This window comes from Capsicum annuum, chromosome 5, assembly GCF_002878395.1.
Source record: "Capsicum annuum cultivar UCD-10X-F1 chromosome 5, UCD10Xv1.1, whole genome shotgun sequence".
In the NCBI taxonomy this organism is placed as follows: domain Eukaryota; kingdom Viridiplantae; phylum Streptophyta; class Magnoliopsida; order Solanales; family Solanaceae; genus Capsicum; species Capsicum annuum.
The window spans coordinates 37,068,085-37,087,970 of NC_061115.1; the positions used below are offsets into that span (position 1 = coordinate 37,068,085).

Genomic DNA, 19,886 nt, shown 5'->3' on the forward strand with positions numbered 1-19,886 from the left:
TAATTCATGTTATTTTTAATACATCAAACCAAATACCGCATAAGAAAAATACAACCACAACTAATACAAATATAGCTAACATAAAAATTACCAATACAAACATTACTAATATACCATATTTTATATTATTTTGCACAACTAATGCAATCCTAGCTAATATTTTGTATTATTCTTAGGGAAAAGGGTCAAAAATACCCTCTACTTTTGAAAATTGGCCAACTTTACCCTCAGTCATACGTTGGGGTTATATATACCCCCGCTGCTATAAAAGTTTATATATGTACCCTTCAACTAACGGAATAACCCAAATCACTTTAAATGACCCGTCTTTTTAAAAAAAATCCAAACTCAACCCGACCCATCAAAAGACCCAAACAAATACACACAATACATGACTTCACAATTAGGGATTTTCACCTTCACTAGAAAGAGACACAATACGGGATATTCTCATGACTTCACAATTAGGGCTTTTCACCTTCACTAGAAAGAGATTCAATTGAGAGAGAACAAAGTTGTGCTAATGGAATATACCTTTAGTAACCCTGGCTGGCAGACCTGCAACGAGAAGGAAAAGTGATAAAAATGAAATACATAAGAGGCAAATTGAGTGGGTACAATAAGGAGAGGTAGAATTATGACTTGTTCAACCTGTGGAATTCCAGGACACAATGCTAGGGGTTGTCAAACGGTAACTTTCTATTATAATTAGTCACTTTTATTTTTTTTTTAAGTATTACAGATTTGTGGTCAAGTTGTCATTTTATCAGTTTCAGAAAATGAGTGGTAAAGGCACTTCTAAGTCCAATCAGTTGAAGAGTAAGAAACAAATGAAAGACAAACAACCAATGAAGGGCAAACAGTCAATGAAGAGGCGAAGAACACTAAATAATGAAGAAAATGTAGAACCAAGCCCTCCCAGATTTCTAGATGATGCAATGGTTGAGGACTTGGCCTTGACAACTCTACAGGCTAGTCAAGACAGTGCGCCAACTCAACATCAGCTCCTCTTTGATGAGTCCTTTGGTTAGTCCATATTTGGTCCATCTCCAAGTTATCCCAAGTTTGAGTATCGTGGTCTTGATGTTGAAAAAGATGTACCTTGGAAGCCAAGAAGTATTTCAGAGTTCAAGTCTAAAATCTTGCAAAGACAGAAACAACCAAAACCAATTGGATCAAGACAAATCAAGTTTCTTCATGATGGTATAGGTTCAACTAAACCAAGTGACTTGTATGCACCAAAAAGGCTTTCGTGGAATGATAATGCATCTATTATCGGGAGACAGTTGGAGCAATTAAGAGTGGATAAACTTAAGATGAGAAAGGGTAATGGCAAGGCACAACAACTAAAATTTAATATTGGCATGTTTTGTATTAAGACAAGGGGAATTTCAATGTTTGATGGTAATAATGGATATTCTATCTTTTTTGAGAAAATTATGAGTTTGTATTTTTGTTACAACTTTTTGGGATTATAAGATGGCAACCCTAATGTAATGAACAAATTGTGGTTCAGTTTTTAGATAATTTAGTGCTTGTTTATTGCTATAGCTTATGTGTTTTACTATTTTTTGCTCAGTTTGTGGGTCTATTAATTAATATATTTTTTAACTTTTGGGGTGAAAAAGGAACATATAATAGTGTAGTAACTAGTATGTTGTGACATTATGGTCCATATAATATCACTATTTTCAGTGTATTATGACTGCATTTGAGGCTCTATATTTAAGATGGTTTTGGTCCAGATTTTGGTTATTGAAATGGTTCATATTTCACCCACTTCTTTTGGTGACATTAGGGCCCATTTGGCCATGAAAATTATAATTTCTTGGAGTTGGAGGTGAAGTTGAAGTTAAAGTTGTGTTTGGTTATGAATATAAATTAAAGTTTTTTTTGAAATTTTATGAGAGAGTATAAGGTCCCGAAACAATGACAGCGTGCATCTTCACACGCTTCAATTTCAGTGAACAAGGTTCCAAAAGTCAAGAAGTAATGCTTTCCAAATATGGACACTGACATTGTACATAGTGGTGAATTTTCGCCTTGATTAAAAAGACCTCTACTAGACAATTCAGAGATGAATGTAGCAATTTTATACATATCTACTGGAACTCAACCATGAACTTGAGTAGTAGTGCCACTTCACGAGACTGACTTCTCTGAAGTAGGAAACTCTTATGATCTAATAGCTATTCAGGAAAAGATAAAACCTTAATACAAATTTCAATCATTTTTTCATAGATAATAAGGTCCTCTTTATAAGTTCTAGTTTACATCTAGTGTACTTTGTGCATAAAACAATACGTGCAAATCCATTTTGTGTTTAGTGTTAGCATCAAATGGGTGTTGCACTCCATTTCAAGCAGCACTGAAAACAGCATACCCAGTGTAATTCCACAAGTGAGATTTGGGAATGGTAGAAAGTACACAAACCTTACCCCTAACTTTATAGGATAAAGAGGTTGTAACCGATAAACCCTGACTCAAAAATTCAATCTCAAGTAACACACCGCAATTTTTTCATCCACTGCACACAAAATGCCCAATATTATGGATCCAAAGGCACTGCCCTGAATGACAGGTTAAGGCATTAAGCTACATTAGAAAGAAATAAGACTATTACTAACATAGAAATTTAAACTCAGCATAATAGTAGTATTGGCCAGATGCCAAGAAAAAGATTCATACACTAGCTAAATAAACTTAAAATGGCAAGCGACTATTTTACTGGCAAAACATGATAATTAGAAGGACATTTATTTGTGGCCCTTCTTCTTCCAGCGGTCACCAAACATCTTAATACCAGAACCTTTTATCTTCTCATGACTAAAAACATCATCAGAATCATCTTCCAATAGCTGGTTCAAATATATTACCATAGTGTTTATCTATTGATACACACCTATCTGGTAGCCTTCTACCGTTCATATCAACGCCTCCTTCTGTTAATACTATTGTTGCTGTATCTGCAACTTTTCTCTACTATTCTATTTAGACTCTTAGTTTCTTCATCTCAGTTTCTAATGCCTCTTTTGCCTTTTCAGTGGCTTCGAGTTTCTCCTTTGAATTAACTCCATCATTTTTGCTTGTTTCCAGCTCTTGTGTTACTTAGATTAGTTTGAGGCTCGTTTCCTCTTCCTTGGGCTTAGCAGAAGATATCTCTAGCATCATTTCACTTAGCTTCTTTTTCAGGATCTCATTTTCTTGGCAAAAAACCTTAAGCTCCTTTTCTTTCTCCTCAAACTTGGATTTCAATAAACTTATTTCTTTATCCTTCAAATTCAGCACGTCAAATGATGGTTTTACTGATTCAGTAGGCAAAAGACTCGCACTTTTCAAGTCATCTTTAGTAGAGGGGTGGCTAATTTCAATATTTAGAGGAGGCTTCAGAACTACCTTCTTGAGTGGAACTTCAAAAACATCAGTTTCTTTCAGGTCATCATCATCTAGAATTTCATGATCCCCTATTCTCTCCAATAGAATTTCATTATCTTTCGGGTCATCATCATTATTTGAGGCATTTTGTTGTTACAACATGTTAAAATACAACAATATTGTAAAAAAAAAAAGTAGCCTATGAGAATGATAACAGTCATAACATATAGGAAGCAAATAATCTACTATAACATGTCAATATACACCGAGAATGATTAACAGTCCAAAATAAACAGGAAACAAATAATCTGCAACAACATATCAAAATACATTGATATTGTTAAAGTTGTAACATATGAGAATCACAACAATCCATAACAAATGGGCAACAGATAATCTACTACAAGCTTACGACATGTTAAATTAAAGCGGTATTGTAAAAATTGTAACATATCAGAATGATAGTAGTTCATAACAAACAGAAAGCAGATAATCTGCTATAAGTGCCTACAACATGTTAAAATACATGAACATTGTAAAAATTGTAACATATGAGAATGACAAAGTTCATAACACATGAGAGGCAGATAATTTATGATAAATACACCGATACTATAAAAATTGTAACATAGGAGAATCATAATAGTCCATAACAAACGGGAAACATATAATCTGCTACAACATGTTAAAATACACCGATATAGTACAAATTGTAACATATGAGAATGATAACAATCCATAACAAAGGGGAAGTAGATAGTCTGGTATAACATGCTAAAATACACCGATATTGCAAGCCATCATTTACTCCTACAGACTTTAGAGGAAGTACAAATCATCTAAGAACTCACCTTGATCGTAGCATTGTACCTTCTTGAAATGTTAAATGATGCAAAGCTTCTTACACTTCGAAAGTATTAATCTAAGGATGTGGATGTGAAAATCCCTAATTGTGAAGTCATGAAAAATCACGTATTGTGTGTATTTGTTTGGGTCTTTTGATGGATCGGGTCGGGTTTGGATTTTTTTTTTTAAAAATAGGTCATTTAAAATGATTTGAGTTATTCCGTTAGTTGAAGGGTACATAAATAAATTTTTATAACGGCGATTATATATAATCTAAAGTGTGACTAAGGGTAAAATTGACCAATTTTTCAAAATAGAGTCTATTTTTGACCCTTTTGCCTTGTTCTTATACAAGCATTATAGTTTGATAGTATCAACATTTAACACTAGCCCATTTTAAAACTTGTACTCAAATTTCTCTTTAATTGGGACTCAAAGAGGTCTTTTTACCACCGTCTTTTCTTGACACTACTCGCCCCGTCTTCCATTGATCTCAAGGGCTCAGTATTTAGTAGTACAGGGGTACTGCAGTGGGTGAGATTAGAAAAAACAAAAATGGAGAAAATGAACCAGGCACTGGAGAAGATGAAAATGTTGGTGGGAATGGATGTAGAAGATGAAGAGACAGCTCCTCAACAAGAATCGTCGTTTGTTTTCATGGATGATTTGAATCGCAACTGCACTTTGTCTACCAAACAGGTACGTACGCCTTATTCTTAATTACTTTCCAGTAAATTTCATTTTGTCTTCAATTGTTTCGGCTGTCTCAGTCTTATATTTCAATACCTAGTTTTTTTTTAGTTGCAGTGGATTATTTTATGATCTAATGTTCATTGGGTACAGATGTCTTTATTTGGTTATATTTTTGGGCTAAAATTCATTATTGTTGTGTTTCATGAATGTGGAAAGACATGAGTATGGGCAATACATACTTCAAATGGATCCTTAAATAGCTAAAATCTTGCAGATAATCTGAATGTCCCTAAACCGTATGCGTTCTTGTATCTGATATACTAGGACTCGAGTCCGTAAATGCATATTCAAATTGTGAAGCTGGGAATGAAAACTATTTTCCCATGAAGTTTGTGAGATTGTCTAATAACGACCAATATGGATCTAAGTTTTTTGAGGGTCCAGGGTGAAAGTGTGGGTAGGGGTAGCTTAAATGTCTATTTTCATAGCAAAATGTTAACAACTGTTAAAAGACATATTCAACTTCCGCAAACTTCTTTTCCGATTTTTTTTCTCGAGAACCTTGATCAAATATTGTCTTGATAGTTTCTTAAACGAGACAGAAGATTTGTTGGACTGATAACTTGACATAAGTTAACCAACTTTTTGTTGCCAGTTTCTGTTTCGAAGTAGATGCACATGCACTGTAAAGGGGTTGTATGAGTAACTCGATGCTGTTAGCTTTTGAAATAATTATTGTAACTTGTAATTGGCTCCCGGCCGACGCGCCAATTGGGCCCTGGGCGTGAAAAGGGGTGTTAGAGTGAGTAAAAGTCCCAGATTGGTTGGAGAATGGACTGGTGGTTCGCTTATATGGACTTGGACAATCTTCCCTCATGAGCTAGTGTTTGAGGTTGAGTTAGACCCATGTGTCATATCTTTACATGGTATTGGAACCTTGATCTTGGTAGAGAATCAAAGAGCTTTCGCTGCCGGCAGACGGCCTCATATATGCCGCTCGTTTGGCCAATGATCATGTTAGCAATAGTTGGGTCATCGTGCTTCTTTTTGGTGGCTTCTCATATCTACTTTGGTGCATCTTTTTGGTGACTACTATCTCATATATGATTTTCATAGCACCGTGCATCTTTCTGGACTATATTTTCATATCTGAGTTGCGTAGCACCGTGCATCTCTCCTGACTACTTCTCATATTTAATTTGCATAGTACCATGCATCTTTTTGGACTACTTTCCCATATCTGAGTTGCATAGCACAATGGGTCTTTCCAGTGAATGCTCAGATCTGATTTGCGTTGGGTCGTTCATCATTCTGATCCCACCCATATAATTTCTCTTTTCAGTAGGGTCGTGCTGTCATTTTGACCTACCCATATAATTTCTCTTTTTCTTAGTAGGCTTGCGCCATCATTCCGACTCTATTCATATAGTTTCTCTTTTCTAGTTGGGTCATGTCATTATTCCAACCCTACCTATATAATTTTCTTAGCTTTTGACCACATTTCAACAGTCAACAATCTAAATTTTTCCACATTAGATAATTTGGTTAAGACCATATTTTGTATAAAATTAAGATACAATTAACAATTGTTATTTGTGTTAATGTCATAGTTCATTTACACGTTAAGTTAGTTCATATTTAATATTTAGACAACACCCAAAATAATAATTCAGTGTCTTTAATACTATTCTAGTTATTCCAGGCTTTTCCTAATAATACAAGTCAAATGGCAGCCTTAGTTTTCGATGACATCATTCAAAGTCACTACGTGAAGTATCAAGCTTTGGTCGCATGGAAGGCACGGGATCATACTTGGAGGGGTCGTCTTGAGCATGCCATTAAACAAAATCGAGTGTGGAAGATTGCTTGGAGCCTTGAAGACTTGAGGACTCTCGGGTTTGGACCACACTTGGTGGTTCACGGTTTTGGTTCCCTTTATTAAGGGCATTTTGGTCACTTAGCCTTGAGGGCATTTTGGTCATTTAGACTTGTCTAAATGACACTTCATGGCCGCCCACCTCATTAAGGTCATTGGAGTGATTTTGTCTTTCTTTTGTAATATACTATATATAGTCTCTTTTAGGTCTTTTCTCATTAGTTTATGAATGATGTAATATTGAAAGAATTATTCTTCCTCTCTTTGAGAGTGTTTCACCTTAGTGTAGTTCTTAGATAGGGCTTGGAATAGCCATTGTAGTTTAGGGCTTGGAAAAGCTAGTATTGACCTTTGCTTGAAAACGATGGATCTTTAGGTGAGTTGATTCCCTTGGCGGTCACCGTAAGAGTGTGTTGTTGTTGTTACATTAATTAGGGGTTTAGTGTTTGAACCACACTTGGTTCCTAAGTCTTGTAACAATCTATATCTCACTGCCTATCCTTTGTTTTGTTGTAATCGTTGTTTGTTGTTCTTGTACTCCAACCCGTGAGTGTTGTTATTGTTCATCTTGTTGTTGTTCATCTCGCGTTCTCATTTTGTGTTGTTAATCTAGTTTGTGGTTGGCTGAAAGTAGGTGTTAAACACCTTACTATCTTCTCATTCTTGTTCTTGTTGTTTGAATCCGAGAGTGGTCACCAAAGAGGTCCTCGGTTTCTTGGACTTGTGGACTGATTTTGGTGTGTGTTTCGTGCCTCTCTCGTCCTTCTTGTATCATTTGGTATCAGAGCATAGCTTGATTTTGTTCCCACAAGGTCAATCTTGGGCTAGCTTGCTTGAAAATACAAAAAAAAAAAAGATTTGGTTTTCTTTGCCAAGAAAGTTGTTGTTCTTGTTGTTGTCTTAGCCGAGATTTGTTTGTAAGTCTAGATCTAAGTGTCTTTTGTTTGTTTTGTTGTTTCAAGTGTTAGCTCTGTTCTTCACTAACACTTTGTGTCTAGACTTAGATTTGAGCTTGAAAAGTTGAAGTTGTTGTTGTGAACAAAAAACGGTGGCCGTGAGTTGAAGTTGTTGTCTTGGCTGTGTGGACTTGGGTTGGACGTTTTTGTTGATGTGGTTCTTGTTGTGGTTGTTGTGTTCTTGATGGTTTTCACATCCTTCATACCTTTTTAATCATAAAGTGAAAGTTTGATCCAAAAGAGTGAAGGAAAAAGATGTGAGAACTTACTAAGTCTTGACAGACCTTTCACCCACCAAGGACTAGTCAATCACATCTCGACCACTTTCCATGAGACAAGGGTACATGTTTTAAGGAAAAGTACTACAAAAGTCAAGTCTTGAAATTTGAAACTTGAAAAAACAAGGCTCCAAGACTTGTTCTTCCCTCCTTAAAACAAATTCCACCAATCCAAATTAAAAATGGGTCAAGACTTGGACTTTGGAAAATAAATTGTAGAAACTGCAACCAATACGTGGCTGCCACGTCATCATTTTACTATCCACGCAACTTTATTACTCAAATTTTAGATTCTTAGTTTCATTTTATTGTTTCATTAGTTTCATGTCTTGATTCTAGAATTAATTAACAACTAGTAATCACCTACTTATTTGTCGATTAATTGTTGAGTCCGTTTCGTTCGTGTGTTCGTTATTTGTGTTCTCTTCTCGTTTTTAACTCGTAGTAACTTCTTTGTTTCAAGTTCGTAAGTAAATTTTGTTCTTGAGTCGATCAAACAAGAATCCATTCCGACCGCCAAGTAGAATTGACATTCTATTGACTACCGGAGTATAAGCAGCTTTCAATATTCGCCGCTCCAATTGTGAGAATCACAAAGGTGAGTGTATACGAATGTTGGTGAGAAGCTTTTACTACTAATCTTGTTTGTTCATTGTGTAGGTACAAGGTGATATAAGGGGAACATGTCTTCGATAGTCGGGGATTATTGTGACTACAACATGGGAGACTATGATTGTAGTGAGGGGTTTTGTGGCTACGAAGTTGATAGAGATTGCGGAGGCTATGAAAATAGCCATGATCAAAACTTGGGCAGATTTGAGGGACAAGATTTTAGGGGAGAAAATGAGGGGAATGATGTACCTAGTGCTTATGGCGAATTTGGAGATGATGTAGGACCTCGTAATGGTTCTTATGATGACGTTGGGGCATATGAGGAGTCTTACACTTCCCACTCCGAACCTAGATTTGGTGTTAGTTTTAACTCTTTCATTCGCAAAACTTATGAGAGCTATGGTAAGAGTACACGTGAGGAGTGTGAAAATTCATTTTCTTCACCTTGTAGTACTTCTTATCAAGATCGACATGGTGTGAATGATTATCCTAACTATAGTAGAGGTTGTCCCACGAGAAGAAGAGGATATGCATCTCCAAACCCGATGGGTAATCATGTGCCTTACAATGTTGATCCGAGAAAGAGTGTACACTTCGGAAAGGTGACCATTTGTGGGATACCAGGCTGCCTCGTTGTGTTAAATGATAGGTACTATAGAAACTACATTTTTCCATCCATGGTTAACTACTTAGGGTTGTTTCGAGTGCCTTTACTTGTTCCATACTTCTTGGACGGCTTTAAGGTTTTCGAGAGGGTGAGGGTTGTCTTCTCCCAATTTGATGTGGTGCGATGTTTTTCCCTTAACCTACGGTCATGTGAGCTTTGGTGTCGATTGGTTTGCATAACATAAAGTTTCAAATATGCAAAATTGGCTTAATATTGTAAGAGACCGATAGGGAAATCGCCTCGTGACGTACATTCTTCCCGGGCCGCAAAGAGAAGTGCTCACCTACTCCAATCCGAATGATGATGAGAGACAAAAGATTGAGAGGAGTAAGGGTGTGCAAGGTGGTAATCCGAGAGTGGAAAAAGGAGAGGTTGTGTGGAGCTAAGTGAGGGGATTACCACCAAACTGAGCTAACATTGTTTGTCCTTCTATTTCTAAGGACATTTGTATAGGTACCGACATGGCAAGCGAAGGAGAGAAATGCCGATTTGCTGCTCAAGCTTGTGGAGGACCTTCACAACACGGCAAAGGAGAGTACTCAAGAACTTCAAGGTAAAATATCTAACTCTTACACTTTGGTGGGTGTGAATGATAATTGTGTGGCTAGTAGCCCATTGAGTATGAGTTGTAGCTTACTTACTTGTGAGTTTAATGATTCTTTGCCTCTTGTTGATGATGTACGTGTTGTGGGCGTGGATACACTAGTTGATCCTATTGATGACGAAATTGACTTTTCTTGTAAGAGCAATTTATGTCCACCTAGTATTGAAGCCAATATATTGAATGAAAGTACATCGTCTTGTGTAATTGGTGTTGATCAACTTATGTGTGAAACTTGCCCGCCACTTGAGGTTATGTGTGATGTGCTTAATAGAACTCAGGTGAGTGAATTATTTGAAAATGTTGGTCAACAAAATGGGAGTGAACCTGAGAGCTATTCTTGGAATAATCTTGTACTTGAAATCTCTTTGAAACTTGATATTGATCTTTTAGAGAGTGATGAACGTGTTTGTTCCGAATCTGCCCGTGAAATAGATCATGCTCTCTTTAGGTATAATGTCTTGTTTGAAGATAATATAAACACTCCTAATAGACCTAGTGGTGAAAATGATGGTATAGCTTACCTTGGAAGCGATAGCCTATATGCTAACCCACTATGGCGTGACAACATTCCTCCTAAAGATGGAAGTCTCTTCTTGGAAGATGAGAGTCTCTTAAGGGTAAAGACTGTGTGGTCTTGGAAATTACTTCTCGTTCTACTTTGTGTGACTTTATTGTTGAGAGTACTCATAGTGATGATTGGGAAACTAGTAGTGAGTACACACATGAGTCCACCTTAATAGAAGTCGACTTGAGTGATACCTTTCTCTACTTTCTATTTGCTTTGGATGATATGTGTGCTATTGTAGAGAGTATGCCGTTTAGTTTGGGTGGAGACCACGGGAAAGGGGAGTGTTGTCTAGACTCGTGTCTATGGCCACTCTTCCTGTTTGACCCCGATGCCAAATGTAGAAATGGTGATGTTGGTGCACCCAACTTGTTGTTTGGTCTACATGACAAGCAAAGTGTCACTTTTGTGGAATCCCATAACCAAATCCGTTGTACCTTTTTCGTTGAGTTTTTAATATTTCATTCAAAGGATCCTTGGTTATACTTCAAGTATGTGCCGTCTTGGCGTGATGATGTTTATTATTGTGCTAACCCTAACCCTTATGCCATGAGGATGTTGTGCTTGTTTGTCCTTTCTCTAGTTTTGCAAGGTTCGGATTCGAGGTCGAATCCTTTTCAAGAAAAGGAGGATGATACAAGTCAAATGACAGCCATAGTTTTCGATGACATCATTCAAAGTCACTACGTGAAGAATCAAGCTTTGGTCGCATGGAGGACACGGGATCATACTTAGAGGGGTCATCTTGAGCATGCCATTAAACAAAATCGAGTGTGGAAGATTGCTTGGAGCCTTGAAGACTTGAGGACTCTCGGGTTTGGGCCACACTTGGTGGTTCACGGTTTTGGTTCCCTTTATTAAGGGCATTTTGGTCACTTAGCCTTGAGGGCATTTTGGTCATTTAGACTTGTTCAAATGACACTCCATGGCCGCCCACCTCATTAAGGTCATTGGAGTGATTTTGTCTCTAAATGACACTCCATGGCCGCCCACCTCATTAAGGTCATTGGAGTGATTTTGTCTTTCTTTTGTAATATACTATATATAGTCTCTTTTAGGTCTTTTCTCATTAGTTTATAAATGATGTAATATTGAAAGACTTATTCTCTCTCTCATTGAGAGTGTTTCACCTTAGTGTAGTTCTTAGATAGGGCTTGGAATAGCCATTGTAGTTTAGGGCTTGGAAAAGCTAGTATTGACCTTTGCTTGAAAACGATGGATCTTGAGGTGAGTTGATTCTCTTGGCGGTCACCGTAAGAGTGTGGTGTTGTTGTTATATTAATTAGGAGTTTAGTGTTTGAACCACACTTGGTTCCTAAGTCTTGTAACAATCTATATCTCACTGCCTATCCTTTGTTTTGTTGTAATCGTTGTTTGTTGTTCTTGTACTCCAACCCGTGAGTGTTGTTATTGTCCATCTTCTTGTTGTTCATCTCGTGTTCTTCATTTCGTGTTGTTAATCTAGTTTATGGTTGGCTGAAAGTAGGTGTTAAACACCTTACTATCTTCTCATTCTTGTTCTTGTTGTTTGAATCCGAGAGTGGTCACCAAAGAGGTCCTCGGTTTCTTGGACTTGTGGGCTGATTTTGGTGTGTGTTTTGTGCCTCCCTTGTCCTTCTTGTATCACCCAATTAGTTTTTCGGGCAATTCTTTTTCTGATAGGCTCACCTAGTCCTTGCAAGCCTTTCCATTAGTTTTGTTTTGGATTTAGAACACCAGAACCCTAATCCGGTGACCTTTGCTAGTTTTCAACGAGATCTTACAGACCTCTTTAGATTTTTTCGGTGGTTAAGTACAATTCTTGCAAACATGCATCACTGATTTTGGTTTAGTCCTATGATTAAGTTTGAACCCTTAATGAGGTGATTAGAAAATCAAACATCATTTGTGTCAAGGCTCAAGAGATGGGCAAAGAGTCCAAATCACTGATTGCCCAAGCTCATCATGAGAGGACTAAGCACATTGAGATTGATTATCACTTTGTTAGAGAAAAGATACTTTCAGAATATATTGTTTCAAAATTTGTGAAGTCGAGTGATTAACTTGCAGATATCTTCATCAAGTCCCTCACCAGTTCTCGTAATAATTACTTCTGTAATAAGCTTGATACATTTGATTTTGTTTGCACCAGTTTGGAAAGGAGTGTTAGAATATGAGTTGGAGAAGGAATAACATATAGAATCATATTTGGAAAAGGATTGTAATGTAGTGTCCTACTTAAAAAAGTATTGGAATGTAGTGTCTATAAATAGGGTCTCGTTTTAATAATGTAGGTACAACAATTCAATAATATTTTTCTCCAATATTTCTCACAAAGCCAACCTTTTCCATCTTACCTACTATATTTGATCCAATATGGCTTTTAATTGTTCAACCAATTTTTGTATTAAATATTGATGTGAGGTATCAGATTTTAGATGAAAGCAAATATAGTCCAAAAAGACATGGAAACAGTACAACTTAGTAATGAGAGGTAGGAAAATTAGAAAGTCAATAGAAATGTTCATGTGAAAAATCTTAATTTAAACCTTTATATCAAAACGTGTAACATGATGAGACTCCATTATTATAAAGTTAATAGGATAGGGCTAAGGCAATAATCTTTACGTAGATTAGGATGAGCCTTGTTGAGTGTACATGAATATATGTTATAGTGTCACATGTATAACTCCCTAAAGAAAACCATGTTTGCTTTAAGCCTTTAACCAGTTGGCTAATTACTCTTTTCTTTCTCCTAACCGCCACTGTGGAAGTGTATGGCTCCCTCACCTTCTTAGAGGATATGACACCCCTCTTGGATTTCAATTTCTCGATAGCTTTAGCGATAGCTTCTACCTTTTCAAAGAGTTTATCATGTCTGTCTTTCCATTCTTTGCACTTGCAATGGGAACTCGAGGGTGAAGTGGGGTGAGAAGGACCACTGAAAGGGTAAGAGGGACTGGTGTCAGGGTGAGAGGGACCTGTGTAAGGGTGAGAGGAACCTGTGAAAGGGTGTTTTCAAAAATAATTATTTTTCCTTGAGCATTAACATGCTCATCATCACGTCTAGTAGCAGCATCAGCATCAACATTCCTGCCTCTAATATCAACAACTCCACCAGCAACACCCCTAGAAGAAGCACCCGGATCTGTTGCAGTAGGTTGGTCATGAAGTGTTTTTTAAAATTGACCTGAGAACAGGCTATCACCAGTTGAGTGGATGAGAATGATACTCATAAGATTGCTTTCAAAACTCATGAGGGGCACTATGAGTTTTTAGTCAATCCTTTTGGCTTGACGAATGCCACCCTCATCCTTCCAAAGTCTTAAGAATGCTGTGTTTAAACCTCTCTTAAGGAAATCAGTTTTGGTGTTTTTTGATGATATTTTGATCTATAGTAAGAGCTTGGCTGATCATCTTGTCCATGTTGAAGCTGTGTTTGAATTGATGAAAGAATTTCAACTATATGCCAAGATGTCTAAATGTGCCTTTGGTGTGGATAAGGTGGAGTACTTGGGGCATTTCATTAGTGCTAAGGGAGTCTCAACCTAAGTTGCACGGACTCTTCGCTTTCAACGCCGCACCCGTGTCGGATTCTTCAAAAATACACTATTTTGACGAATCTGACACGCACCCATTGATATTTTTGATGAGTCCGAGCAACATAGGTTTCAACTGATCCAAAGAAAATTGAATCTGTTCAGAATTGGCCTATCCCTATCAACCTTAAGTAGCTAAGAGGTTTTTTGCGTTTAGCAGGCTACTATAGAAGGTTCATGAAAGGGTTTGGTTTTATTTGTTGACCTTTAGATGAGTTACTCAAGAAGGAAGAAGGTTTTGTGTGAACAGAAGAAATCTACTACAACTTTTAATACCTTTAAGAATGCACTGGTTTCTGCTCCTGTCTTGGCTATGCCAGACTATTCTCAACCCTCTTAGTTGAGTCTGATGCAAGTGATAAAGGTATAGGGGCGGTGTTGATGCAACAGGGACATCCAATAGTTTATATCAGCAAGTCATTAGCCCTTAAACATCAGGCTCTGTCTGTGTATGATAGAGAGTTTTTGACACTCTTATTTTTGCTGTGACCAAGTGGTCACATTACTTGTTCGGCAAACCCTTTCTAGTTAGGACTGACCAGAAGGCTCTCAACATTTGTTAGACCACCACATCCATACAGATTTCTAGGTTGCAGGGATCTCAAAATTGATGGCATTTGATTTTTCAATGTATATAAGAAAGGGTCTAACAACAAGGCTGCTGATGCATTGTCCATGAAGCCTGATGCAAAATTACTTGCTATTTCCTTCCTTCCTTCTAATGATGAATTATTCCAACAGATCAAAGCTACTTGGGTAAGTGATCCTGCATTACAAGAGATCATTGCCAAACTACATGTGAAGCCTTGCAAGTCTTGGTGCAATAATCAAGTGAGGTGGAAGGGAAGATTGGTAGTAGGTAATGATCCTACCCTGAAGAAAACTATCATGAATTGTGGCATAGTACACCTCAAGGAGGACATTCAAGCATGGATGCCACTATTAAGAGATTACAGTTAGTCACTGTTCCACTGGGAAAATCTTATCCAGGACACTAGAGAGTTTGTTAATAAATGTGATATATGCTAAGTTGCATGGACTCGGGTGCAGGTATCCGAGACTGTGGGGGGTTCGGTTAAAAAAATTAAATATTCTAAATATAGAATTATAAAGATATTCAAAAAATCCACTTTTAACTTTTAAGATAACTTTTAGTTACCTTTTCAATTAGGATTAGTATATCTATGTGTATTTTTGGGAAACCAATAGGCACACATTTTTTTAACTATATTACAACAACAACAACAACAACATACCCAGTGTATTCCCACCTAGTGGGGTCTGGGGAGGGTAGAGTGTACGCAGACCATACCATTACCTCAAGAGAAGTAGAGGTTGTTTCCGATAGACCCCCGACTTAGGACCAATAACAGTATAACCAATATAAAAAGTAAGCGCATATAAACTAGTATGGTACACAAAACAAACTAACAGTATAACAAACACAAAAGATAAGTGCATAATAAACTAGTACGGGATGCAAAAAAATCCAACACCATTAGCCCCAAAAACTACAGCCACAACACTCCGAACCAGAAACTCCAGACCCAAAGGAGCACTCCCCTATTACTTCCGCCGCGCTCCCACCCCCTAACTCTCTACCCTAATCCGCGTCCTCCATACCTTCATATCGAGGGTCATGTCCTCTGTAAGCTGTAATTGCTCCATATCATGCCTAATCACCTCCCTCCAATATTTCTTCGGTCTACCTCTAGCCCGCCTAAAACCATTCATAGCCAGAGTCTCACACCTCTGCACTGAAGCATCAGGCACATATATTTTACCATATTAATATAAAGATTCTTTTTATATTTTAAAAAATATAATTATTAAAAACCACCAGTAGATCTGACAAGTCATTCTTCCTAGTTCCCAACCAGTCTTTCTCTTTCTTCCCAACAATTCAAATTCCGACGACAATAATTATAGTCGCCGGATTCTTCCCTTCCGACGATGACAACAGTCGTCGGATTTCTCCCTTCCGACGATGACAACAGTTGCCGGATTTCTCCCTTTCGATGATGATAACAATCGCCGGTTTTCTCCCTTCCGGCGAAGATTACAGTTACAATTGTCGGTCTTTCTCCCTTCCGACGACGACAACCAACTTTGTTCTTGATGTTGGGTCAACATCTCCAGATTCGTTTGACCGAATTGGAGACGCACCCTGCGCCCGCACCAGCGTTGCGTCGGGACGGGTTCGGCGGTGAAACCAGTGAGTCAGCGCAACATAGGATATATGTCAAAGGAATAAATATGATGCTGCAACTTCCCCTGGTTTATTACTATTAGAATATGAGTAGAAATAGGAGTAGTATATAAAAATCCTACTTGGAAAAGGATTGAACTATAGTGTCTATAAATAGGGTCTTGATGTAATTATGTAAACACATAATTTTCAATTATATTTTTTACTCCATTAATTCTCACATGGTATCGGAGCGTTGGTGAGAAACTTCAGAAAAGAAAACTCAGTCACCGTGCATCAATTCCGGTGACTGATTTGTGTCATTTTTTTTTTATTTTGTAGGTTGTGTGAAAAATACACCACCACTAAAAGGATCGGGAATCTCAGGTGACAAAAACCCGACCAAAACCGCCGGAAAAATACCAGCCACACACCCACATGTGCCTGCCGGAATTCTGAAATTCCGACGAGATCTGTGTCACGCGCCAGCGCTTGAGCCCATTTTCGATCGAATTTTGAGTTCTTTCTTTTGTTGGGGTCACCGATCCATTCCGACTTCGACCAGTTACTCTTTTTCAGATTTTGACAATTCTTTTAAGATTTCGATTGTCGGAACCTAAATTTCGACGACCTCATATTTTTTTTCGGGGAATTTTCAGACATTCAGATTCTGTTTCTTGGGATTTTCAAGTCAAATTCCTAAGATGTCTTTTGCGCATGATATTTTTGGCTCCAAAAATATTGGAATTGGAAGTTCAAGTCCTATGATCACTTCCGAACCTTTAATGGAAAGTTCAAATTATTTAGCCTAGGCTTCCTCAGTTGAGTTGTGGTGCAAAGGTCAAGGTTTCCAAGATCGCTTAAAGAACAAGGCTACTGTGGTAGATGAAAAGGCAAAATCTAGCGCGGAAGATGCAAAAGCTAAAGAATAATGGGAGAAAGTTGATGCTCAATTATGTAGTCTCTTATGGCGATCTATTGATTCCAAGTTGATGCCCTTGTTTCGTCCATTCCAGACGTGTTATTTAGTTTGGGAAAAGGCTCGTGCTTTATACACTAATGACATATCTTGTTTTTATGATGTGATATCTCAAATGACCAACTTGAAGAAACAAGAATCTGATATGTTTACTTACTTGGGACAAGTACAGACGGTCATGGAAGAATTTGATACATTGATGCTCGTCACTGTGGATGTGGAAAAACAACAAGAGCATAGACATATGTTGTTTTTAGTTCTTACACTTGCTGGACTTTCTACTAACCATGATGCTGTACGTGATCAGATTTTAGCTACTCCTACAGTTCCTACAATTGATGAGTTATTCTCTCGTCTGCTTCGTCTTGCCGTGCCTCCCAGTCACAAAGTAATTTCATCACCCACTATTGACTCTTTTAATCTTGCATCGCAAACCATAGAAAAACAAACATATTCGGAATCGAGCAAGTAAGCAGATATCTCCACAACCTAATCGACCATCCAATAATGCTCATATTGCCCAAACAAAATATGATGAGTTCCTTTAGTATCGAGCAAGTAAGCAGACATTTCCACAAGTAGCCTCAGTTGTCTAGCCTGGTGCTTCTGTTGCTGGTAATTCCTTTGCTTGTGTTTCACAATCTAGTATTCTTGGATCATGGGTTGTGGACTCACCTGCTTCTGATCATATTTCTGGTAACAAATTACTTTTGTCTGATATTGTTTATTCACAATCTCTTTCTGCAATTAATTTGCCAATGGGATCCGAACAAAACCAAAAAGAGTTGGACAAGCCAAACTTCTATCTTCTATCACTCTAGGCTCTGTTCTTTATGTCCCTGGTTGTCCTTTTAATTTTGCATCTGTTAGTCTTTTAACACGTGCCCTTCATTGTAGCATAACTTTTTTTGATCATTCTTTTCTAATGCAAGACCACAGTATGGGACAGACAATTGGCACAGGATATGAATCACAAGGTCTTTACCATCTTACCTTTTCAAATTCCTTCATAGCATGTTCCATTACAGACCCTTCAGACGTGGTTCACAAACGTTTGGGACATCCGAGCTACAAAAGATGGTGCCTAGTTTGTCTAGTTTATCCACATTAGATTGTGAGTCATGCCAACTTGGGAAACACACCCGTGCTATCTTTTCATGTAGTATTGAGAGTTATTAAGAGTCTATCTTCTCATTAGTTCATTATGATGTTTAGGGTCCTAGTAGAGTCAGTTCACCCTTAGGTTTTCGTTATTTTGTTAGTTTCATTAATGATTTTTCAAGATGTACTTGGGTTTTCTTAATGAAAGATCGTTCTGAGATATTTTCTATATTAAAAATTGTGTTGAAATACAAACTCAATTTGGTGTTTCTATTCGTACTTTTCGTAGTGATAATGCCTTAGAATACTTATCCTCTCAGTTTCGAGAGTTTATGTTTCATCAAGGAATTGTTCACCAGACGTCTTGTCCATACACCCTTCAAACGGTATAGCAGAAAGGAAGAATAGGTATCTTCTTGAGATTGCTCGCACTCTTCTCATTGAATCCTATGTACCGTTGCATTTTTGGGGCGATGCAGTCCTCGTATCTTGCTATCTAATTAATAGAATGCCATCATCTTCCATTAAGAATCAGGTTCCCCATTCTATATTGTTTCCACAGTCACATCTCTACCTTATCCCTCCTCGTGTCTTTGGGAGCACATGCTTTGTTCATAACTTAGCCCCTGGAAAAGATAAATTAGCCCCTCGTGCTCTCAAGTGTGTCTTCCTTGGTTACGCTCGAGTTCAGAAAGGGTATCGATTTTATTCATCGGATCTTCGTCACTACTTTATGTCTGTCGATGTCAGCCTTTTTGAATCTCGACCTTACTATACATCTTCTGATCATCCTGATATCTTAGAGGTTTTACCCGTATCTCGTCTTACCTGCACCATCTTTGGCCTTACCCGTATCTCCAGACTTACTCGAACCAACCTTTGAGGAATCAACGGTTACTTCTACATCTTTAGCTGTAGTGCCACCACTTCTAACTTATCATCGTCGTCCATGTCCACCATTAGTCCCAGATGATTCATGTCATGCGTCGGACGCTGCTCTTACTGCGGACTTGCCTTTTCCTAGCCAATCAGTTCCACTTCAAAAAGGTAAGCGTTCCACTCGTAATGCTAACCCACATTATACTTTCTTGAATTATCATCGTTTTTCATCAACCTATTATGCTTTGTATTATCTTTGTCCTCTATTTCCATCCCTAAGACAATAGGTGAAAGACTTTCTCATTCAGGATGGAAGCAGGCTATGATAAATAAGATGTCTGCTTTACATGCGCGTGGTACTTGGGAGCTTGTTTCACTTCCTGCAGGTAAATCTATCGTTGATTGCCATTGGGTTTATGCAGTCAAAGTTGGTCTAGATGGTCAGGTTGATCAGCTTAAGGCTCTCCTTGTTGCCAAAGGATACACACAAATATTTGGGCTTGATTATAGTGACACTTTCTCTCCGGTGGCTAAAATAGCATCTGTCCGTCTTTTCCTATCCATTGTTGCCGTTCGTCATTGGCCTCTTTATCAGTTGGATATTAAGAATGCTTTTCTGCATGGTGATCTTGAGGAAGAAGTCTATATGAAGCAACCGCCTAATTTTGTTGCTCGGGGGGGGGGGGGGG

The 19,886-nt window shown here is 37.9% G+C and overlaps 1 protein-coding gene and 1 pseudogene across 2 annotated transcripts in view; one reads left to right on the plus strand and one right to left on the minus strand.

Moving 5' to 3' along the window:
- Positions 1–2,756: 2,756 nt before the first annotated feature.
- LOC107871751 lies at positions 2,757–4,709 on the minus strand (annotated as a pseudogene).
- Positions 4,587–19,886, plus strand: part of LOC107870574 (vesicle transport protein SFT2B) — a 45,302-nt gene continuing 30,002 nt past the window's right edge. The window contains exon 1 of one of the 2 annotated variants that reach the window (XM_016717143.2): positions 4,587–4,920. In XM_016717143.2, coding sequence (XP_016572629.1) covers positions 4,777–4,920 — 144 coding nt within the window. In that variant the 5' untranslated portion in view covers positions 4,587–4,776. Of the gene's footprint in view, positions 4,921–8,721; positions 9,857–19,886 lie in introns of those variants that run through there. The other variant, XM_047412967.1, reaches the window with a different exon arrangement.